This window comes from Rhincodon typus, unplaced genomic scaffold (assembly GCF_021869965.1).
Source record: "Rhincodon typus isolate 14 unplaced genomic scaffold, sRhiTyp1.1 hic_rhity00001690, whole genome shotgun sequence".
Classification (NCBI taxonomy): domain Eukaryota; kingdom Metazoa; phylum Chordata; class Chondrichthyes; order Orectolobiformes; family Rhincodontidae; genus Rhincodon; species Rhincodon typus.
This window is the reverse complement of record NW_025967328.1, coordinates 1-25,000: the sequence shown is the minus strand read 5'-3', so window position 1 is coordinate 25,000 and position 25,000 is coordinate 1. Positions and strand designations below refer to the sequence as shown.

Genomic DNA, 25,000 nt, shown 5'->3' with positions numbered 1-25,000 from the left:
ACTGCATCGCATTTTTCTGAAGACAGTGTATTAAACAGAAGAAAATTAGTGAGTTTTCCAATGCCTTTTACAAAGTCAGAATATGCAAAGAGTGGAAAACATTGAATAAAAGGCATTATTGCACAGTGCATTTGTAGGCAACTCGAGGATACAGGTGGGCCTCCTCGGCTGTCTCAGGGCTGGAACAAGCAAATCTGCTAAGGGTCCACACATCGGGATTTTACCATCTTCTGGCTTTGAACTCCAGTGCTGCCTAAATCGTAGAATGTGGAAACAGGCCATTTGACCCATCAAGTCCACACTGATCTGAAGAGCATCCCGCACTGACTCATTCCCCCTACCCAATCGTTGTAACTCTGCATTTCCCGTGGCGAATCCACCTAGCCTGCATATCCCTGGACCCTATGGGCAATTTAGCATAGCCGATCCACATCACCCAGACTGGGAGAGGAAACCGGAGTATCCTGAGGAAATCCAGATAAATGTATGAGAACGGAGATAACACACTGTGGAGCTGGAGGAACACAGCAGGCCAGGCAGCATCAGAGGACAGGAAAGGTGACGTTTTTGGTCGGGGGCCCTTCTTCAGAAACCACTTCTGAAGAAGGGTCCCGACCCGAAATGTCAACTTTCCAGCTCCTCTGATGCTCCTGGCCTGCTGTGTTCCTCCAGCTCTACACTGTTATCTCTGACTCCAGCATCTGCACTTGTTGCTATCTCTAAATGTATGAGAACAGTCTTGTTTGTTCTAGTTGAGTCTTATTTCCTAGCCAAATTACATGTCCTGTAAATGCTGACTCCCTTTGTCCCCATCTGGTATAAATGTGCTTACTTTTAACAGAGTTTCCAATCTTAATCTTTGAGACTTCTGCTAAGAGCATTAAGACGTGGGCTTGTTACAAGTTAAGCTGATACTGTACTATTTTTATTCTGCACTCAACCATGTCCTAAATGAATTGATAGCATAGACATAGCTAGTGATGGTTACAATTTACTCATTAGCTGTAGTGTTTGTGACATGGACAATGGATATCTGCTCAGACTCTGGCATCCTCTTATACTATTTTGAGTACCGGTTTGTGAAGATTTGAATGCCTAGATGGATTAATGATGGAACAGGTAGATGTTCCCCACAAAACAGGGGAAACCTTATTTGGTCTAATGGCGTTGATGGTTTTGCTACATCAAGTTTGTGTACTTGAAGTTTCCTTTGGAATTTGTAAAGCAAAGCTACTGTATTTCAATAATTGATTTAATCATAGTGTTTGTATCTTTCCCACTTAGAAATGTGTTCACCCAGCTTGAATACTATCACTAATACTTGAAACTTGTAACTGAGGGGGAGCTTGGTACCCTCACAGAAGAGTAGTCAATGAGATGCATGGTCAAGGTTTTTTGATTGACTTTAACTTTGTGGCTTTTAGACCGTTCCTACTTTTAGCCACCTAGCAGCCTATTGTCAAATCGCAATATTATCGGTCTTCCAGCTACCCTTCAGTTTTCTGTTTGCAGGCTAGACAGAATTTAGCTGTTCAGCAGCCTAGCAACAAGTTGACTCTTATTTCACTTACTTAAGTTACAAAAAAATTTTAATTGGGAACAGGACCCTTCCCACTCCCCCGATGACTGGTGGGAACTTTCCACATATATGCATGCCATTAAAGTAATTTGGAACCATAGCTGTAAATAAAAGACGAATTGTGAATTCATCAAATGAGAAACTTGCATATGCAGAAGTGAAGGAGGTGTCCCCCAATTGTTGTCTATTTTCAAGTTCTGTAAAAACTTTGCATGAATGCTTCAATATGCAGATATAATTTTGAGCACAACCGCTGACTGTTTTCAGAGTCTTATTTCCCTTGAATTTTGGTTGCTGTTTTACAATAAAAGTGATCTGGGCCTGATGTAGCTTTGTACAGAAGAGCAACTGAGTGACATTTATCATTTTAAATACCATTTATGACCATTACTTGGAAACAACAAATTTCAAGGTGGGGGACCTGACTTGTTAACAACTGTGGAGCCCTAACTTTGATGTTTGTAAACTGGCTCATCCTTCTCACATTAAACATTAAACATTTAACATGGTTGGCCAAACCGTTCTCTTACACCTCTTCTCCATCATTCAGCTCATTAAAGTCACAGACAGAAGATAATCTGAAATGAAATCAGATACTTCTGGAAATACTTAGGCAGTCTATTCACATCTGTGGTGGGAGGAGTGATCATTAATGTTTCTGACCAATGACCTTTTATCAGAATCACTCAAATGGAAAGTCATTGATCTGAAACGTTAACTTTGTTTCTGTCTCCACAGAACCTGCTAGACCTGCTGAGAATTATCTTGGCTTTTTTCCCCACTTATGCACGCATACCTCATCCACACACATCTATCCATGGTAGCCTCTTATATCTGATCTGTGTGCTGACAGGGTGCGAAAATTTGAAAGACCAGTGGTAAGTTCTGTGTAAACACTGACATCTATCTCTTTCAATACCTTCTATGATGCCTCCTACATTTGATCTGTTATGCCACTTGTCTGACATGCAGAACTAAAAGAGTATAAATTGCCTTCCTGCCAAATTGTTGGAAGTCCAAAACTATTGTCTTCAGCCCTGACGGAAACTTTGTTCCTTAACCATCAGTGCCATCCATCTGCTTGGTCACCATCTGAAATTGAAACAGGCTGTTCACAACTTTGAGCCAGAATGGAGCTTCCTACCCCAAAATCTGCTCCATCACCACTGCCTACTTCCAAATCTGTTACTTCACCTGTCTTCAATTTTGTTACTTTATTTTCTTCTTGTACCTACCCATGTGATTGTTATCCATTTCAAGGTTGGCCAGGTCAGGTCCCTGTCTTCATCCTCCATAAATGTGAGCTTATCCAAAACAACAGTCCCATTCAGTCATTATTGCTGTACTTGCTGAGTAGTATCGGTAACTGTGCCTGTAAATCCTCAGTTTTAAAATTATACTTTTCTCTACATTATTGCCTTAGCTCTGTAATCTGCAGCAATAAGTAATATAAATGACATTGAGGGACTTCAAGTCAAATAATAAGAAAGCCTTGCTGTAATTACGCAAGGCTTTGATAAAATCACATCTGGAGTATTGAGTACAATTTGATCTGAGTGTGAAGTCTGAGTGTTGGCTTTTGTGGATTTGCGACCATACCTAGTCATCATTTGTAAGGCATTTTCGAATAGTTTCTTAAGTTTAAGAAGCTGCATGTTAAATGTTGTACCTTAGTTAATGAGACCAAAAAGGTAGACAACTCTTGACAATTGAGAATATTCACTAATACAAGAGAATGAATGGGATATTTTTACTAATCTTGTGTGAAGGCAGCATCCTTCTCTCTAGCCAAAGTATCAGAGCACTCTCCCAGGCTTGTCCCTTTCATCTGAAGGGGACCACTTTCTGGCGAGCACTGCCAATTGACAAGGGCATTCTCTCTGAGCACTTGTAACTATGCCTTGTTTTGGGGGCTTGCAACCTATGCTGCGTAAATCACATGTCTGTATCCTTTTTAGCAAATGAGCATGGGATACCTATTCACAATGTCATAAGTCAGTGTTCATTATTCTGAGAAATTTTTCTGAATCGTTTGAGGCACCAGGCATCGGTAGCCTGGTAGCTTTTTGTAAAGTTTAATTAGTGTTTTTCTTTTTTTTTCTGCTATTTGTTTGTTTTTGGGAAGGGAAGTAACGGTGTAGCAGCCATTATATGAGGATTCCTGCTACACTGGAAATCCTAGAAAAATTCACTTCACTTGTAAAGGGACCCTAATTGCCAACATATGCTTGCTTTGGAAGGAAGCATAGCGAAGCTCTATTAGATTGACTCACGAGGAAAGGATTGTGTTGTAATAAACAATTTAGGGTGGGCCTATGCTCTCTGAGGTCTCAAAAATGAGAAACCATTTCATTCGGAAAAATGATATACATTTGAGACGGCTTCGCAGAGTATATGTCACGTGGCATAATCATGTTTGTTCTTAAATGTTTTTGTGTAATTTTCTCCAATTCTAAGCCCTCCCAAGAGTCTACCATCTTGTGCATTCTTCATTCCACTTTCAGTACCAAGACCTGAAATACCCTCCTTAAACTGCTGTACCTTCCTTGTACTCCTTTGAGACACTTCTTAATACCTGTTCTGCTGACCAGGTTTTCTGTTACCTGCCTTTTTGTGGCTTGGTGTCAAATTTTGCTTGATATTGCTGTTGTGAAGCTTCTTGACACCTTTTCCTATATTTAAAAGTGCAATGTAAATGTAAATTGATATCTAAATTTCATAACTATTTATTACACGGTTTTTAAAACAAAAACCTTTTACTTTTCAGTAAAAGGAATAAAAAGGGCGAAAAAAACGGCAAAGGACTGCGACATTTCTCAATGAAGGTCTGTGAGAAGGTGCAGCAGAAAGGAACAACTACCTACAATGAGGTGGCAGATGAGCTCGTGGCAGAATTCAGTAACACCAATAACCAGGAATCTGGCTCTGATGAAGTAAGGCAGTTATGATACTTAGAATTTCAAAAATAGTTGTATTGTTTTTATTCACAAAAACTTTACAAAGCATTGGTATTTTAATAAATCTGGATATATAAAATGGTAGTGATATATTTATGCGGCAGACACTCCACAATGGACAAAATTGTGAAATAAATAAGATCAATAAATAAGATGTTCAGTGAAAAATGTCTTGTAAGCATAATATAAGGAACATTTGAATATTGTTCCTCAACACAATTCTTTTGTTGATTGACAGAGGCAGCAGCAACTGAGGAGAGGTTGGATTTTATTCTTCCATTCTACAGACTTTGAACAAGTTGACTTGAGCCCATCATATAGTGTAGTTGAAGTTTGGTTAACTAAATAAGGAGAAGTGTGGACTACATTGCAATAGTGTGGGTAAAACTAAATTGAATCATTACCTGTTGCTGAATTAGGTGTGTAACAAAGAGCACAAGGTTTAGATTCACAGATGCTGCCTGGACTGAGTATTTCTAGCACCAAAACAAAGTTGCTGGAAAAGCTCAGCAGGTCTGGCAGCATCTGTGAAGAAGAAAACAGAGTTAACGTTTCAGGTCCGGTGACCCTTCCTCAGCATTTGTTTTTATTTTACTTCAGATTTCCAGCATCCGCAGTATTTTTGTTTTTGTGCTGTTGAGTTCATGTTGGTGACTGACGTACAATTCACTGGCTGACCTGGCTTAAAAAGCAGAAAGACTTAAAAAGTAGCAGATGTTTAGACCAGGAAAATAGGAAAGCAGTATGTATGACAGTGTAGAGCTGGATGAACACAGCAGGCCAGGCAGCATCAGAGGAGCAGGAAAGCTGACGTTTCAAAGGGTCCAGACCCGAAATGTCAGCTTTCCTGCTCCTCTGATGCTGCCAGGGCTGCTATGTTCATCCAGCTCTACACCTTGTTATCTCGGACTCCAGCATCGGCAGTTCCTACTATTTCTATGTGTGACAGTGTCCTCTGTTAGAACAGCCTAAGGAATTTAAGGGACTGATGATGGACTGCTGAATTTGACTCTGCGGTAAAGAGTTGAAGGGTGAGGAGCCTAGAAGCAGTTGTGACCAACTGATGCATTCGAACTATGAAATAAAGGTAAAAAAAATGTTGAATTAACTGAGAAGATCAATATTTTGGATTGGAAATTGACAGTAAAAGTAGAGTTAAAATGGGTGAAAACGCCTCAACAGAATACAGAATTGTTTGAAGGTGGAATCAGCTTTCTGCTTATCCAGTCTAATGAAAAATATGTGGTCTCCCCCACCCCCGCCAAAAGAAAGAAGAAAGTGCTTGTGTTGGTATGTTTGAACTCGGTATTTCAAGAAATGTTTTTAAAATTGTAACCCTTTAAAGTGTATGGCCAACATATGAAGATGGATAATTCCTTGTTGTTATCTTGAACTAATGGGACTCTGCTGGAAAGAATAGTCAATATCTGTTAATCAGAAGCTCATTTAGAAGTGACGTTGCTGAGAAATGAAGGGAGAGGACTAATGAATTTGTGTGCAAATCAAATTGGAAATTTAAAAAATGAGACAAACTGTTGTCCATAGCATTTAAAACACTGAAAAAGTTGGTTTTATGTGACTTTGAGAGTAGTGTCCATTTGATGCTTTATTCCTGTCGAAGATTCCATATAGCTGTGTGCAGAAACATGTTGGATATGTTTGAATGTGTTATGCAAATAGCTATTTCGCATGGCATTTGAGGTGAATAGACTGATTGACATGGAAATAGTAAAGAGTGGCCTGGACAGTAATGGCCTGTGATGCAGCAGTGATATTATAATATGCCTGTGGCTCATAATTTTGGAGGGTAATACAGAATCCCAGAATTATTATGATACACACAAGGAGGTCATTCAGTCTATCATCAGTGCCTGCTTGAATGCCTGAACTGAACCTGCCTTGACCACATTTCCAGGTAGTGTATTTCATACCCTAAAACATGCTGTGTGGAAAAAGTGTTTTCTCACATCGTCCTTGTTTCATTTACATATCACTTTAAATCTGTGCCATCTCACTCTTGTTTTTCTTTACAAGCTAAAGCAATGTTGCCCTATCTAATCTGTCCAGCACATCTTCAGACTCCTGTCCAGATCTGCCTTCTGTCCAGGGAGAGCAGTCTCATATTGCTCAGTCTATCCTCACAGCTGAAGTTTTTCACGCTTAGGAACCATTCTAGTAAATTACTCCTGCACTCCCTCCATTCCATTCACATTTTTCGTATAATGTAGTGTATACAATCCAACTATCCCAACCCCATCAGCCTACTCTTGATCATTAATAAAGTGACGTAAGGTGTCATCAACAGTGCTGTCAATCCACCTAACCTGCTCACTGGTGTCCAGCTTAGATTGTGCCAGGGCCTCTCAGCTCCTGACCTCGTTGCAGCCTTGGTTCAAACATTGGCAAAAGAACAGAATTTCAGAGCTGATGTGAGAGTGACAGCCTTTGATGTCAAGGCCTCATTTGACCAAGTGTGGCATCAAAGAGCCTTAGTAAAACTAGAGTCAATAGGGATCAGGACGCAAACTGTCCAAATGGTTGGAGTTGTACCTGGCACATAAGAAAATGTTTGTGGTTTCTGGAGGTCAGTCATCTCGGCTCCAGGACATCTCAGCAGGAGCTCCTCAGGGTAGGTTACTGGTCCAAACAACTTCAGCTGCTTTATCAATGACCTTGCCTCTATCATAAGGCTAGAAGTGGGATGTGCAAACGTTTGCCACATTTAAAAGACATTTGGACAGGTAAATGGACAGAAAAGGTTTACAGGGGTATGGCCCGAACGCAGGCAAGTGGGACTAGTTCAGTTTGGGAAACCTGGTCGGCATGGACAAGTTGGTCAGAAGATCTGCTTCCATGTTGTATGATTCTGTGACTATAACTGCTCAGATACTGAAGCAGTCCATGTCCAAATGCAACAAGGCCTGCATATTGTCCAGATTTAGACTGAAAAGTAGCAAGTAACATTTGCGCCACACAAATGCCAGGCAATGACCATCTCCAATAAGAGAGAATCTGATGGTGTTACCATCACTGAATCCCCCACTATCAATATCTGTAGGGTTACTATTGATCACAAGCTGGATTGGTTTTGCCAAACAATTACAGTGGTGACACAAGCAGTTCAAAGGCTAACAATACTGCAACGAGTAACTCACCTCCTGACTCCCCAAACCCTGTCCACCATCTACAAGGCACAAGTCAGGAGTGTGATGGAATAGTGTCCACTTGCCTGGATTAGTACAACTCCACCAACACTCAAGAAGCTTGACACCATGCAGGACAAACCAGCCCGCTTAATTGGCACCATGTGCACAAACATTCAGTCACTCGACCACTGACACTCAGCAGCAGTGTTTACTACCTATAGGATGCACTTTGAAATTCACCAAAGGTCTTTTAGACAGCACCTTCCAGACTCATGACAACTTCCCTCTAGAAGAACCACGGCAGCAGATAGATGGGAACATCACCACCTGCAAGTTCCCTTCCAAGCCACTCACCATCCTATCTTAGAAATATATCAACATTTCTTCACTGTCACTGGTTCAAAATCCTGGAATTCCCTCCCTAAGGGAACAATTGTGACAATATCTTTTAAAAGAAATGAGCAAACTGTATAACATAAATAGTATTTAACTCTAAACCGAAATCTTCCCAATTGTTGAATTGCCTCACCTGGAGGGGTTTATCAGTTACCTTTCAAGCTGTTAAATAGATGATCGGGAATTAAGGTGCTACTCCTGAGTGATCAGAAAAGGAAGAAAATATTTCTTCTCAAGTCATTTGTAATCTCATCCTGCCCAGTGAGAAAACAAATTATGATAGTAATGTGCAATATTAAAGCTGGAAGACAACCTTCTGCAAGGGGACACAAATTAAGTGTATGCAGTTAAGAACAAATTAGGAAGATCTGTTTCATGATCGTATCTTTTTCTCTTGATAGGCACACCTGACGAAAGGGCTACAGTCCAAAAGCTTGTGATTTCAAATAAACCTGTTGGGCTATAACCTGGTGTCATGTGACTTCTGACACTTGAGTCCTATACTGGCACCTCCACCTCATGGCCCAGTGTGGATGATGCATGATTAACTGTTTTCAAGTTTACTATTGCCACATTTAAATCCTTCCACTAGAGGGCTTGTGTGACCTATGGAAAAAAGTCCTCTAGTGGTAAAAATCTGTATTCCTAATATACCCAAGCCTTTTTGTATTATTTGAATTTTCATCTCAATGTATTTCATGTCACTATGTAAGCCAACAGTTTACATCCTTGAACTTCGATTAGTGGTAACTTTGCTATGCCTCTAAACCAAATTAAGGCAGTTGAGAGAGTAATATGAGTTTCTCCCAATTTCTGTGTTTGAAGGAAAAGTACATTTGGCAGATTTTCAATTCCTTCCAAGTACAGTTTAGTAATTCATTCTGTGTATGCTGTTCCCTATTGATTTTCTTTTGGGGATTGCTTCACTTTCAAAATTTAGTTTAGTAAGCTTCATCAAATTGAATGAGTATAAGAAAAACAGTGGGCCATTCAACTCTTCAAATCTGTTCTGCTGCTCAGTGAGGTTGTGGTTATTTTGTGTCCTAATTCAACCGACGCTCAATGGCTTCCTATCCTTTCTCACCTCTGGCTAACAAAGATCAATCAGTCTTAGAATTGAAATTCTAAATTGAGCTAATATTTGCTGCTTTTTGAGGGAAAGATTGACAGACTTCTACCACTTCCCCAGCTAGCCTAACTCTAACTTCAATTCAGTGTCATGAACCTTGTCCTGGACTCCTCCAGCAGTGGAAATTTTCTCTTTTCAACTACACTATTCAAAAGACAATCTGAAACAAAATGAATCGGAACACTTTCTATCTTGCGAGGAATATAAAGTCCAGTTTATGAAATCTGCTGCTCTACTCATAAATGAACTCTTGGAGCCCTGGTTTCATTTTTTTGAATCTGCAGTAGGTTCCTGCACTGCAGCTTGCAACGCCAGTAAATAGTCAGCATTGATCAGTTTGTAGCACCTTCACTTCATGAGGTTTTGGATTCAAATCCTACTCAGAACCTGAACACCAAAATCAAGGTGTAGTACAAAGGAAATGCTGCACTGATGGGAATGCTTTTCAGATAAGACATTAAACTAAGGCTGTGTTTTCCTCCTGAAATGGCTGTAACAGACCTCATTAGAGATTTTTTGAAGAGCAAGGGAATTATCCCAGGTATCCTAGCAATGTTTATATATCAGCCAACATCTCAACAAACAGATTATCTGGTCATTATCATGATGCTGCTTGAAAGGCAATGCTTGTCAAACATTTTCACACTATGATGCCATTTAGAGGCTTGAAAATTGTAACAGTCCCTCTGCAAAAACTGAGAACAGGTTGCAGATGGGAAGACGCATGAGAGTACGGGATAGACAACAGAAATGAGGAGAAGGAGGAGCTGTGTAAGGGCCATTGCTGCTTACGATCTCGTGACACCAAAATTTCAACTGGTGACCTCGATTGAGAAGCCCTGTTGTAGGAATTTTCTGTGCACACGTTGACAGTTGTATCTCCTACAACAGTGAGTTCATTTAAGTATGCCATTGGCTTTAAGCCATATAGAGATGCCTGTTGATCATGTTGAGTGCTAGAAAAATGCAGAATTTTATTAATCAGAACTTTGTATAACAGCTAAATTTTCTCGCTTTTATATTTGTCCCTCTTAAAGCATAAAGGCCAACATTCCATTAAAGTTTTTGATTTTTTTCTTTGCACATTCTCATGATCTGTGTACGTAGACCACTAAGTCTCTTTGGATCTCTGCTGTTCTCAGATGTTTGCAATTTAAAAAGCAAATAATCTGTTTTACTTTGTGACCAAAAAGGGTGCCCCTCCTGCTTTGAAATCCATCTGCTACAATTTTGCCCACTCAGAGTATCTATCTGTTTATAATTTTATGCACCTGCCACCATTAGTTGCTATGCCGCCAATCTGGAATATGATTGGCTATTGTGGTGTGGAAATTATTATTAAATATAGTAAGCTGTTGACACGCCAGCATAAATTCTTGTTGTGCTGCTCATAATTTTGTCCAATTTGGAAAAGTATTTTTATCTCTTTGTTTTATGCCCCTAACTATATTATGAAATAAATGAAAGAGTACCTATTTCTCATTTGGGAATGAAAACACTACCTGTTGAGCCCTTTAGAATTGTTACATGGAAAGTTTGTATCTTTAAATATTTATGACTTTATTAATACATTTCTCACTAAGATTAATACTACATGATTATGCTGTTTGCTCATTACAAAACATGTATCATTTTTTCAACTGTCCAAAGTCTGACAGGTAGTTTTTCCCAATAGTCTAGTAGTTTGATGGTCACCGTTACTGATTTATTTAATTGAGTTAGAGTATCGGTCTGGACCCCTGGATTACTAATCTTGTAATTTGCCAGTATGTTCGTGATAGTTATTAAGAATTTATTTCTTTTGTCATTTTTGAGTTTGGATGAAGGGATGTTGCTGAAATAATCAATGCAATATGTCAAAGATGAGGGATGGTTTCTGTTCCTCCTTCAAGCACTCAGATTTTGGACAGCTGGAAGTTGTACATTTTTGTTTTGTAATTAGCCCCGTTTTGTGACTCTCTGCTGTGCAGATAAGAGTAGCCAAGTTCCAGTTTCCAAACTGTTCAACTAAGAACCTGTTCAAGTTCCTTCCATTTATTAAAGATTCTATTTGGCTCTTCTCTGGTAGCTATTTTGTGAAGAGCATGTATGTAACCATACCAGGCTGACTCAACTGACTCCTCAATATGACTTTAATGAAATTAATTGTTCATTGGAATACTTTTACTTTGGAGCAAATTGCAATTGTATTTGGTATTATATTGTACAACTTCTCATTCACAACAGGGTTATGATCAGAAGAATATAAGACGTCGTGTATATGATGCCTTGAATGTGCTCATGGCAATGAATATCATCTCCAAAGAGAAGAAGGAAATCAAGTGGATAGGACTTCCCACAAACTCAGCTCAAGAGTGCCAGAATCTAGAGGTAAGAATGCAGAAGTTCTCTTCATGAAGCATAGCACAATCCAGTGTGTGTAGACCTAAATTGATGTGCTAAGACTGATGCAATAGGTTCTTCCATTTGGAACAAGTTCTGTAATTCTGGCCTAAACAGTTAACATCTGTGAATTATTTTGCGCAGTTCATCTACGTTTTTATTTGATTTTTCCCTATTGCCAGTAAACTTCCTTTTTTCCCTTCTTCCTGATTATCCTGCCCAGTCTCCATCTGTTAGGCCTGCTATGTACATTTTGAGTGACTGAAGGCCAGTAGTTTACAGTAAATTTTCTTCAGTGCCTTTGGAAGACCCATTGGATTCTAGTTTTTGGCTTGAGAAAAACACCTGTATTTCCAACAACACATAGGGCTGTCTTGTCTCTAAGTTACACAAGCTTCTCTAACTCTGTTAAAATGCTCCTCTCCTAGTAAACCCTTACGTGGCTCAGTTTCCAATGATGGTTGATGCTGCTCCAGTGATATTCCTCGAGACGTATTACCTTGTTACAAGCGCTGCTTATTGTGGTCTGTAGTTTGCAGCTAATGATAGACTTCTTTTTAATTTATGTAAATAGATGGAGAAACGAAAGAAAATGGAAATGATTAAACAGAAGCAATCACAACTTAAGGAGTTGCTGCTGCAGGTAAAATAAAGTGTAAAGAAAGTGAAACATTTTGCAGTATTTCATACCTGCTACACACATCCACATGATGGGTAAATGTATTTTTTTCAAAAATCTAGCCTAGCTTATTTCTTTACTGTAATATTTTTAATAGTGTTAATGCAGTGAGAGTTGTACAGAAGATTTCACATTATGTCAAAGATTTTCTTAAGTGCCTGCTTTCATTCCGGGGTTATTTTTGCATTTGTGTCAGATGGGTTATAGTGCACTTTTTGAAGAAGAAATGGGAATTCCCTTTGCGTCCTGATCAGTAGTTACCCTTTTGAAACGTTGGATGGTTTTGAGAGAGAAAGAAGAGAGGCATAGTAAATGCACGTAAAATTATAATCATTTATTGAATACGTAACGGAAGTTAAATTACAAGTTATTTGTGTTTTGCAGCAAATTGCCTTTAAGAACCTGGTTCAGCGAAATCGCCTTGTAGAACAACAGTCTGGGAGGGTTCCTCCTCCTAATACTGCAATTCAACTGCCCTTCATTTTAGTCAACACCAGCAAAAAAACAATCATAGACTGCAGCATCTCTCCTGACAAGTAAGTAGTTCAAAGCTGACCATGTTATGTTTGATGAGGAAACTTGTTATTCCATCAATTAGATTACATTAAAAATTATATTCTCAAAATACCTACCCTATCAAACTGCAAGATACTGTGAATCATACCTTGTGACATAACCAGTAAGGATAATAAAATAAATGGTGGAGTCTGAGCATAGATTTGGAACACAGGTTAATGTTTGCTTTTAAAGCATTAAATTGTTTTATTTTTAATTGAAATTTTACTAGCGCTGATTTTTTTTTTGAGTAAAATATCAGGGACATGTATTGGTGAAAAATTTAAATGGATTCATTTAATGTTAAAACCATTAATCACATAGATTATATTTGAAATGCTGATAGGATGTGCCATCGTATCATGTGAAATATAGCCTCCTTCAAGATTAATAGGCCTATTAAATGTACATAAATTGATCACTTTAGAAGACTTCCGCAATAACTCTTACAATCCTAATGTCATAGAGCTGTACAGCATGGAAACAGACCCTTTGGTCCAATTCGTTCATGCTGACCAAATATCTTGTCCCATTTGCCAGCATTTGGCCCATATTTGGCTCTTAAACCCTTCCTATTCATATACCCATCCAGATACCTCTTAAATGTTGTATATGTACCAGCCTCCTCCACTTCCTCTGGCAGCTCATTCCATACACACACCACCCTCTGTATGAAAAAGTTGCCCCTTAGATCCCTTTTAAATCTTTCCCCTCTCACCTTAAACCTATGCCCTCTGTTTTTGGACTCCCTACCCTGGAGAAAAGACCTTGGCTATTCACCCTATCCGTGCCCCTCATGATTTTATAAACTTCTATGACGTCACCCTTCAGCCTCCGACGCTCTAGGGAAAATAGCCCCAGCCTGTTTAGCCTCTCTCTATAGATCAAACCCTCCAACCCTGACAAAAGTGGCCTAACCAATGTCCTGTACAGCTGCAGCATGACTTTCCAACTTATGTATTCAATGCACTGACCAATAAAGGCAAGCATGCCAAACACTACCTTCACTGTCCTGTCCACCTGTGACTCCACTTTCAAAGAACTATGAACCCGCACTCCAAGGTCTTTGTTCAGCAATGCTCTCCTGGACCTTAACCATTAAGTGCATAAGTCCTATTCTGATTTGCCTTTCAAAATGCAGCACCTCACATTTATGTAAGTTAAACTCCATTTGCCACCCATGAGCCCATCTGTTCAAGGTCGCGTTTTACTCTGAGGTAACCTTCTTCACTGTCCAGTGCACCACCCAATTTTGGTGTCATCTGAAAACTTACTAACCATACCTCCTAAGTTCACATCCAAATCATTTATATAAATGACAAAAAGCAGTGGACCCACCACCGATCCTTGTGGCACACTGCTGGTCACAGGCCTCCAGTCTAGTTTAGTTGTCTTTTAAAATGTTCAGACTAGCAAAACACAATTATTTTAATCTTAAATTTTAAAGAATTTTGGGAGTGGATATGTTGTCAGAAATATTTGAAAAGCTGATGTGATCTCTATCTTAGGATATTACTTACAACTTTGCAAAGTGAAAAATTCAACATTATAACATTTCTTCACAGGTTTGAATATTTTTTTAATTTTGATAATACATTTGAAATCCATGATGACATTGAAATTCTTAAGAGAATGCGAATGGCTTTTGGATTGGAGTCTGGTGGCTGTTCTGCTGATGAGTTGAAGATGGCTAAGAGTCTAGTACCCCACGTACTGGAACCATATGTCATAGGTAAAATGGAAGGGGATGTGATTTATTCATGGTGTCCATCACGTTATTTTACAATTGCCAAAAAAGAGCTCAGCCTACTTGCAGAGAGGAAGGAAGGAAGGGCATTGGAACTTCATTTTACTGAGTAGTTACATAGTATTGAAATCTGGTTACTTAATTATCTAGTTCATGGATAGTGTAACGATAACTCTGGTTAATGCTGCACATGGCAAGAATCAACATGCAAAACTTTTGCATAATTCAGGATTAATTCTTTTGAGTCTTCTGTTTTGGGTGGTTGGGGCGGCTGGGTGTGAAATGGTGATACATTAGTCACTGTGTGCTGTGTTTTGACTCGAAGTCTCCTAAGGCAGTTTGTGCAATTGACCATATCCTATTCATGATTCTTGGCCTCCAAAAAGCCACGTAACAATAGACTTGTCATAGAATCCCTCCAGTATGGATGCAGGCCATTCAGCCCATCAAGTATCAACGACCCTCCAAAGAGCATCCCACCCAGACCCCACCCCTACTCTATCCCTGTAACCCTGCATCTCATGTGGCTAACCCACCTTGTCTGCACCCTCCGGGACACTGTGGGCAATTTAGCATGGCCATACCACCTAACCTGCATGTTTTTTGGACTGTGTGAGGAAACTGGAGTACCTGAACGAAACCCACACTGACATGGGGAGAATGTGCAAACTTCACATGGACGGTTCCCGGAGGCCAGAATCAAACCCGGGTCACTGGCGCTGTGAAGCAGCAGTGCTAACCACTGAGCCACTGTGCAGCAATCCCGTGCATGAATAGAAAAAAAACAAAACCTTAGAGTGTTCCTCGTTGAACATGTTAGGAATGGTATATGGAAACCCAGGCTTTATCAACGTGGAAATGGAATACAAAAGCAAGAAAGCTATGGTAAAACTTTGTCCAATAATGTTTGACCTCAGCTGGAAAATTCCAGTTGGTTCTGGGCACCACGTTTTTGGAAAGATGTGAAGGGTTTGTGTAATATTTCCAGGTAAGATGGAACATTTTTTTTCATTATAGCAGTGGTTATAATCTGAAATGCCTGACAGTGCTGAACACAAATTCAATCATGGTTTTCAAAGGGAATTGGGTAATTGAAGAGAAAATTTGCAAGGGTACTGGAAAAGGTGGAGGAATGGGACTAGCTGAGTTTCTCTTTCAGTGACTAAGCGTGAACCAATTGGCCTTCTTTAAGTTTAAACATCTTGTTCTGTAACTAGTTCCCAATGTATATAAATTGTCTCCTTTAAAAATTTAAAAAAAATCGTTGCTTGTGTTCCAGGGCATTGCATTCAGGGCTAAAGGAATAGCCTTTACATAATTTCAAATTTTCACCACAATTTTAATTTTGTGAAATGTTTGAATTTCAGTTCTTCAAGATTTTTTTCCTAAACTAAGGGATCATTCAAGCACTGGGATAGCGTGGAAGGGTACAGTTTCATCAGGGTGGACTGATAGCTCTTCAAGATGTTTCTGGGTGGAATTCTGCTGGAGGTGCTGAGGAAAGAATCTGGGGTGGTGACAGTGTAGCTGACCCATCTGTCAGTAGTAATGGTGTAGCAGTAACAGCAGGAATGAGAAATGGCTTTGTATTAGTGTGTTCATCCATGGGAAGGAGGGATGAAGCCAAGGAAGCATTTCAGGTTTAGAAAATGAGTCTTGAATCTTGAAACATGAGAATCCAGCAGAACTTTACCATGACCAGGTGTAGTGCAATGCATCATAAGGTTTCTACCCATTAGAGGTTGTAAAGCAAATGTTCAACCAGGAAAACTTTCAAGCACTAAAAGAATGCATTGTAGTTTTCATATTAGAAGGTGAAAGATGGGAGTAGAGATGGAAATATTTTTGGAGGTGAAAAACATATGTTAGCTCAGATGTGATGGAGAGAATTGGCTTTAGAATGTTTTTGACTTAGCTATGTATAGCCTAAGAGGCCAGCCAGAAAAATTATTCTAGTTGATGTTGAAGTTGATTGATGGTACCAATGGTAGTAAAAAGTGTGGTGTCTATTTGCTGGATGAAATTTAAGCATGTGCCAGTTTTAATGTTGAGAATTCAACACGATGTGTTATCTTCTGGAAATGGAGAAGGCAGTGAGTAGGGCTGAGTGACCTGTCCATTGCAGTGTCTTGCATGATGGGTCTCTGAAGGGTAGTAAGTAATGAGAGAAAGCTAAAAATTGAACTTGAAGTGTAGCAATGGAGACCCCATGGGTTCAGAACCAGGAGGGACGTGTAATTGCATTCCTGCAGCAGAGTTTTTAGAAATCTGGTATCGGTGTAAACCCACGTTCCGTGACTGTGGTTTTGCATGTTTGAGTTTGATGCATTGTACAATTCCAATATAGAAATAGAAGCCCTGACATTACTGAGGTAACGGTCTAACCACTGGAATTTTTTTATTCTGCCTGTATGAATGGGTGAGTAAAGAACCAACACTCTTCACTGAAGAAGGGAAATTAATTTGGGGGCCAGTTTGAGCAACGCTGGGGCTGAGCTTTCTTGCCAAATGTCCCCAACCATACCATTTTCATTCCGGACAAGCAAGTATAGGATGAAGTTGGGTCTGCATCTCTGGAACAAGTCTGAAGTGGGTGAATAGCGCAGTTTGAGGGCTTGCCTCCATTTACTGGACATCAGCCCAGTTGTAATTATGATTGTCAGGCCCTGAGACCTTCACCCACCCCTCCATAGCCACTCATATTTCCTATGCTTCTACCATTCTCCCCATATCTTCTCCATACCCGCACTCCCAATATCACTGTGTACAGAATCAGAGCATTTAGTGAATCTCAAGCCCTTGAAATTCTCCTGAAACTGACACTATAGGCAAAGGGGGGGATAAAACTGCTCAGTTCACAACCTCAAAGTGTTAAATCAATTGCAGCCATTAATCCTATTAGTGACCAAAAGCTATTATACACTTCACCCCCTCAATTGTGTAGCCATTCAAAAAAAAACACATGAAGGAAGGTCATTTCTTACAACTTAATAATTATGTCAATTTTAAAAAAACACTAAGCTTGCATTGCTTGCTGAGAGATGAGTAAGCAAATGTTCTTCGAGCTCAGCCAAGTATTCATAGGAGACCATCTGGCAACTATCACCAACAAACTGAACAGATCGCCAGATATCCATATTTACAGTTGGCTTCGTTATGAATGCTTGGCTGAGTTCCAGGATTGACTGACACATTTTGTTCTCAGGACACAGTGTTTGAATGGAAGTGCAAAGTTTGTTGAATTGGCATTTATATTAGCTTGTAATAAACTGATCTTTGAAGGGTTTTTCTTTCTGTTTCCCCCCCACCCATGCCTATGTATTTATTTACACATTTCAATATTAAGTGGGGAATAGCTTTTTGTCATTGATATTACAAATCGCTGTGATAGACAGTTTTGAAACCATTGGAGCATGTCTGCTGTTCCTGGTTAGAACATGATGTGAAGTGAAGATGAGAAAGTACAGAACAATGTTCAGCAATGCAGAATTCCACATTTTATCACAAAAATCTTAATATTGAACATAATTGGACTGTATACATTTGCTGTTCCATGATTTTTTGTATTAGTTATCTATCATGACCATGTTGATTATAGCCATACAGCATGGAAACAGACCCTTCGGTCCAACTTATGCGTGTGGATCAGGCTTCCCAAACTAAACTAGTCCCATTTGGCCCATATCTCTCGAAACCTTTCCTTTCATGTACCCATCCAAATGTCTTTTTAATTGTTGTAATTGTACCTGCATCTACCACTTTGGCAGTTCATTCCATATACGAACCACCCTCCGTGTGGAAGAAGTTGCCACTCGGGTCCCTTTTAAATTTTTCTCCTCTCACCTTAAAACTATGCCCTCTAATTTTTTAACTGCCCCCACCCTAGGGAAAAGACCTTTGCAATTCACCATATCTATGCCCCTCAAGATATTATAAACCTCTATAAGGTCACCCCTCAACTTTCTGTGTTCCAGTGGAAAAATGTCCCAGCTATTTTAGCCTCTCCTTATAACTCAAATCCACAAGTCCCATATTACTCAAGGACTTAACTGAGTTTTTGATATACCTTCTGGTCGTCAAGAATTTTAATGATACCAATAGGGCACAGGAACAGGAGTCATTCAGCCCCTTGAATCTGTTCTGCCATTCAGTGAGATCATGGCTGATCTGTAAGTCATGTACCTTTGGCCCATATCCCGTAATACCTTTGCTTAACAAAAATGTGGCTACATCAGATTTAAAACGAATAGCTAGAAGAGTTTCAAACCAAGCTCTACCACTTTTTGTGCGTACAAGTGCTTTTTAACATCTCTGCCGTTAATTCTCGGGTTATGCCTCCTAGTTGTAGAATCTCCAACCAGTGAAAATAGTTTATCTTTATATATGTTGCCTCTTCTCTTTAATATCTAGAAAACTTGGATCAGGTCACCTCTTGACCTTCTAAATTGTAGAGAAAACAGGCTTAATTTATAGAATCTCTCATAACTTAACCCCTGGGTCCAGGTATCATTCCTATAAACCTACATTGTACTCCCTCCAAGACCAGTATTGCCTTCCTGAGATGTGCCCAGATTTGCTCTCAGAACTCCAAGTGGAGTCTAACCAGGGTTTTGTACAGCAAAATTTTTGCGTCCTTGTATTTTAGTCCTCCAGATATAAAGACCAACATTCAATTTTTTGATTTTTTTTTTGCACCCGCTTGTGACATTTTAAAGATCTAGGCACCTGAACACCTAAGCTTCTTTGGCCATTGACTGGATTTAACTTCATGCCATCTAGAAGGAACGCTGATCCAACCTTTTACCCTCAAATGGATAAACTCTCACTTGCTTACATTGAAATACATCAGCTATGTGCCCATTCACCTAGTCCATCAATATCCTTTTGTAATTTTATGCTGTCATCTACAACTCAGCCTAGCCTGGTCGATGACTTGGTTGATTTTCTAAAATTTTTTGGTTACAACCAGAATTTATGCTTCCTTGAAATCAAATTTTCCTTTAATTTCCAGTCTTTGGAAAGCTTTGCCAAATGCAGCTAATTTAAAATAGTCTAATATGGTATTCATAACAATTTTTTAAAAGCTCTAATTTTCCTTTGTTATTACGCAGAAATGGCGAAAGTAGTGCAAAATGTTAACTCAGGCCCAAGTTCAGTAGCAGCGTCTACATCTTCGACAAGCTTCCAATCTAGCAGGTAAGTCTGTGGAAGCTAGTTGCATTTCCTATTGTTTTAAAAACTAATTTCATACAACTGAGTGATTTCACCTCAATATTTGCTCAAGATGAAAGTACCATTGAAACAAAAATTGTAGTGATAGTTTGAGAAAGAATCATTTCCCAGGCAGTGCTTTTAAATTTTTTTTATATAGCTCTGGTTCTTCATTTGACCATCTCCACATACCATGCACATATTTGGCACACTTAATAAAATTCCACTGTCTAACTTGCTTTTAGCATTATTTTTGTCTGTAATATGACTTCTACATTCTCAAGTGTTATGTACACATTGTTTATTTTTCTGAACATTTTTGAATGAAAATGCTTCTGATAATTTTGAAATTAACTTACTGAGCTGACATTGCAATTTGCTCTATCACATATAATGTTCACAGGTGCTATCTATTGAAACTTAATATTAGCTTACTCCTGTGACTGAAAGATAATTTTCATAACCATTTGGTTTGAAACTAATTTTCCAGATTATGTGAAAAGGAGGAAACTTATTTAACTTCCAATGGGCCAGTTATAACAGCCTCAAACTAGAATATGCGGCTTTGAAATAACAGCCCTCCATTAGTTGAATTCAACTGGACTCAGCAGGTTCTTGACCCTGCCTGCTTACTCTTTTACTACTTTATCAATAATTATATATATCGCTCCTCTTCCCTGCTTCTGCCCACCCCCCTCACCTGTTTCATTCTTTTAATTTCATTTTCTCTTAAAAATTTCTTTTAATAAATGATTTTAATTTCAGAGCGTTTGGTGCCAGTGATGAAATAGCCTTACCAACTGATACCGAAGTGGCCTTAGTGACCAGTCAAGCACAAGGAAGTTTCAATGGTACACATTGTTCTGATCCCAGAATGGAAACTCCTACGTCCTATATTGAAGATGATGATGATGACGACGAAGAGGAGTATGAATGAATTAATAATCATTCTGCATTTCTTCCTGTTTTCTGTTGCTTAAAATGGCATCTCTGGAAAGAACTGTCTCTTGAGGCAGAGACTTTAAAGAATTGTTATTTGACTTGTGAGGGGTTTAACTTAATTCTATTCTCTTCTAATTTAAACATCAAAAACTTTGAATACCGGACTGTAGAGAGAACTTTTCTGAATTTACGAGCAACAGTTGAAATTTTAAAGAAGTTTTTGCTTCTCTGTTGAGGATCTACAATGTGTTTTCTAATTGCACCAAGTGCAGCTATAAAAAGCTACTGTTTGTTCAATTATATCATAGGGCACTATCACAGTAACATCTCTGGCTTCACTGCCTGATACTGATGTTTACATGTTGTGATTTTGCTATTCTCAGCTGAGCTGGTGTAGCACTTTACAGATATGTCCCATTTCAGGGGCAAAAGAAGTGGAGTTGTTATCTCCTCCTGCTACAAATTTGTGTGCTGTTGATCACCAAAAGGCATTGAAAGTGGTCACAGATGGGTCAGTGATTTGTCGTATCTCATCAGCTCAGAGATGATGTTTTGAAGAAATAGTTGGGCGAACTAATAAGAAGGGGTTTAAAAAAATGCTAGTGCAGCAAAAAAAATCTGTTTGAAGTGTTATATGTAATTTTAAAGCTTTTTGCTGCTGCCAGAAAACTTTGTAAAAGGCAATCTGTGATTGGTGTAATAGAATTCCTGGTACTAGGTCAAATACACAGTGCACCATATAGTTCAATTTAGTATGCTTCTGAAACAGCAGTAATGTATGAAGTACTTCTTAAAGTTTGACTTCACCTTTTCAACCACAAATATAGTGGTATATTCACTGATCAGATGCAGATCTTTTTACCCATCTTATCTTTGTAACCACCTACAAATAAATACTGAACAAAGCCTGTTGTGGAATCAACAGTTTTTATTAAACACATTCTTAATTTAAAGAACTCTCTTGCTGACCCTTGGGATTTTAAAACTTTTTGCAGTGTGTATACAAATGCTTAGTTTTCTGCAGCTAAGCTAAAAGCTTAATATTTTACACTGTGGTATTTCTAGGCTTACGACCTGTACAGGTTTATTTTGGAGTGAAATTGCTTTCGTAGTATAGCAACATTTGTCGGTTTAATGCACCTAGCTTTCTGATCCTCCACTCAATTTGATAATTTGCGCCACTTTTCCTCCGTATGGCTAATTCCAGACTCTCTGCTACATGCTGTTGGAGGATCAGGGTTAGGCTGGGCTGTGCAACAGGGTGAAAGGAAAGCACGTGAAACACTTGTATAGCTGCACTTCTTATTAGAAAGGGAAAAAGCTTTGTTTCTTCAATTGGATATAGATATGGGATGAATGTCCAATGTAGGTCTGACTTCCTAAACGGATAATGAAGCATTGGAGATCTTTGCCCAGTACTATGTAGTTGATTTATTTTTATTGCTGAAGTGGTTTGCTGAATTGTTTCCCATTACTGAAGAATTCATCGTGGAAAGCTGGCATTTCCTATCTCTCTGTTGGAAGCATGCTTCCTGTTAAGTCTACAACTTGGATCAGTTGTATTTCCTCGTTTATATGGGTGCCTTCAGAAAGCCAGCTGGAAAGAAAAAGGGGGCAAAAAGGTTTGCCATCAAGCATGCGATTTCTTGGATTTATTTAAATGCAGTTAGAGTAAAGAAAATGGAATCAAGTTATGAAGAATCCCTCAGAAGTTTGCTTTTGCCCTGTTGACTACAAGCAAAAGTGTTTTCATGTATAGTTTTGTTATTCAAAACACTTCCTTGTCCATCACACCTATCGTCTCCTGAAAACACATGGGGTGCAGCAACTTTGTACCCTTTTCATCGTGTCTCTCCTTTTCATGTTTATTTAATTCACTGTTTGGAGCAATACAAATTGACTTCATTACTTGCTGTTTGTTAATCTAACAATAGGGTGAAACTTTTCATCCTCATAAGCAGTGCATTTTATAAAAGAAAATTATCGGTAAGATCAAATATCTGAATATTTGGATTTGAAGTGAAACTTAAGCTTGTGTGTGTGCGTGCGTGTGTGTGTCTCTCTCTCTCTCTCTCTCCCAGGTTTGTGATTGAGCATTTGGATTGAATAAAACATAGGAACTGTGGCCCCATGGTAATCTAATAAACTAAGTCTGTATCTTGATTCTTAAATTGATTTTAGGGAAGTTTCCTGAAGCAACTTTTTGAGGAGCTTTGTAAATTTTCAGAAACTTGTTCACAGAATTTTCTATAAACACTAGGTCGATTTGTAGACCCATCTTGAATATAAAGAGAAGGCAATAACTGGAATAGAAATTATTTAAGACTGACAAGTCTCTAAAACACACTTGGAACAAAGCAATCTGCAATATTAAAAAATACAGTATTTAAAATTTATGAAATCCCGAAGGTGTATATTTTGTTGGCAATAGTGTGCTTCAATGATGCAACATCTTTCTTCCACGATACAAACAATGTAGTTACAGATAATCTTTTCCTACCCTAAATACATTTTTTGGTTGCAAAATGAGAGTTGGGGGAAGAGATTGTAAATGTTGAGACAAAACCTGATTTCTCAATGCTGCAGTTTAATATCTGTAATTCAAACATAATTCTGTCTACATTGTTACATACAAGGATGTTTTTAGTTTCATGACTCATTAAAATTTATAAGCTTGAAATAAAACTGTAATCTTATATTTGACTTTGGTTGAAATATACTATTTCTTTAACTCAAGGTTTCAGTACTTCTGATTAATTTGCTGCTACTTTTGTTTCTTTGCTGCCTGGCAACTGTCCAAAATTAATAATTTTTACAGTAATTGGCCACATTTTGGAACAGTTCAAATTGCCTGAAGTTTAACGCAAATGGCAATGATTGTCAGGGTTGGATATGTCCTTTGTCTTTCTAAATTATTCTGTATTTTTGTTTATTGCTGAAGGGAGATAAATTGAATCAAGAGAAAAGAGTCATAAGTCCATCTTATTTATAACACTATTCAAGGGTAGGCGATGGCCCAGTGGTAATATCACTAGACTGTTAGTACAGAGACCCAGGTAACATTCAGAGGACCTGGGTTCAAGTCCCACCATGGCATGTCTTGGAATTTGAATTCAATAATAATCTAAAAATAAGAGTCTAATGATGATCACAAAACCATTGTTGATTGTTGAAGAAAATCCCATCTGCTTCACTAATGTCCTTTTGGGAAGGAAATATGCCATCATTACCTGGTCTGGCCTACATGTGACTCCAGACTCTCAGAAATGTGGTTGACTCTTAACTGCCTTCTGGGCAAATTAGGAATGAGCAATAAATGCCAGCCTAGCTGGTTATGCCCACACCCCATGAATGAATATTTAAAAGATTTAATTTTTTTGGATTTGGTTCAGATAAATCAGCTAATAGTTGGTAACAAAAAAATAGTTTCTGTTTTTGTTCCTGGTTTACAGCATCTGCAGTTCTTTTTGGTTTTTATTCAACTAATAGTTGATGTTGGATTTGTTCTTTCATCAGCAGCGAGCAGTTATTGGCTATGCAATCTGAGGAAATTACAGGACATTTTTTAAAGTCATATTCTCTGATTTCTTTTGAGCCTTGTGCCAGTGCTGTGCTTGAAGCAAAGGTTTATTCTTGTTGTCAACTTGATTCCCAATGATCTTTAACATAGAAAGTCTGTTGTGTTTCTCAGTGAATTTATCATCTTTTAAATTTTGAGAGCTATTAAATGTATTTCCTGTCATTTTTGTTGTGACTTAAAGCTCTACCTTGATTCTGATTTTGTTTAGCAATATAATAGCACTTATTAAAATTTCACCCCAGTTTTCAATTTCAACTGATGTTAAATGTTGGATGAAAATTCAGCACATTGTCTTATACATCTGTTGTTTGTATTTTTAATCCTTTTTGATTTCTGTATGAAGACATCATTAAAGGATAGGTTGATTGGATGGCTGGGTTTTAGTATCCAGTATCTTTCAAAACAAAAATCTTCTTATTGGGACTGCATCTGTGGAGACCCATTTAGGTACCAAATACTAACCATACAGTATCAAAAGCCTCAGATCTGACTTGCTCTTGCTACAGAAACAGTTAAGCAAAGATTTTGCTACCTTGCTGTCTTAGAAAGCTGGTTGCTGCCCAACACAATCAATTAATCCGTGCCCATGATGGTTATTGGGGTAAAGGATCATTTAAAATCTAGCTAAGGAAAATTTCATGTTACAATAGTAGTGAAGGAGTTTTTAAATTGCTGTTTGTGTTTTTGGTAACTGACA

The 25,000-nt window shown here is 38.6% G+C and overlaps 1 protein-coding gene across 1 annotated transcript; it reads left to right on the top strand.

Moving 5' to 3' along the window:
* Positions 1 to 4,349: 4,349 nt before the first annotated feature.
* Positions 4,350 to 23,426, top strand: LOC109912302 (transcription factor Dp-1-like). The gene is made up of 7 exons (XM_048592703.1): positions 4,350 to 4,512; positions 11,434 to 11,577; positions 12,164 to 12,232; positions 12,653 to 12,804; positions 14,389 to 14,555; positions 19,682 to 19,766; positions 20,547 to 23,426. Exons 1-7 carry the CDS (start codon positions 4,399 to 4,401, stop codon positions 20,716 to 20,718), a joined length of 903 nt encoding a protein of 300 aa, XP_048448660.1. The 5' UTR covers positions 4,350 to 4,398; the 3' UTR covers positions 20,719 to 23,426.
* Positions 23,427 to 25,000: the final 1,574 nt, after the last annotated feature.

What these genes read in the sequence shown, in the direction of transcription:
- LOC109912302 (XM_048592703.1), top strand. Translation starts at nt 4,399, where the DNA reads ATGAAGGTCTGTGAGAAGGTGCAGCAGAAAGGAACAACTACCTACAAT. An exon ending in TGCAGCATCTCTCCTGACAA is followed by an intron (nt 12,805 to 14,388) that starts GTAAGTAGTTCA and finishes ATTTCTTCACAG; the next exon opens with GTTTGAATATTTTTTTAATT. An exon ending in ACAAGCTTCCAATCTAGCAG is followed by an intron (nt 19,767 to 20,546) that starts GTAAGTCTGTGG and finishes TTTTAATTTCAG; the next exon opens with AGCGTTTGGTGCCAGTGATG.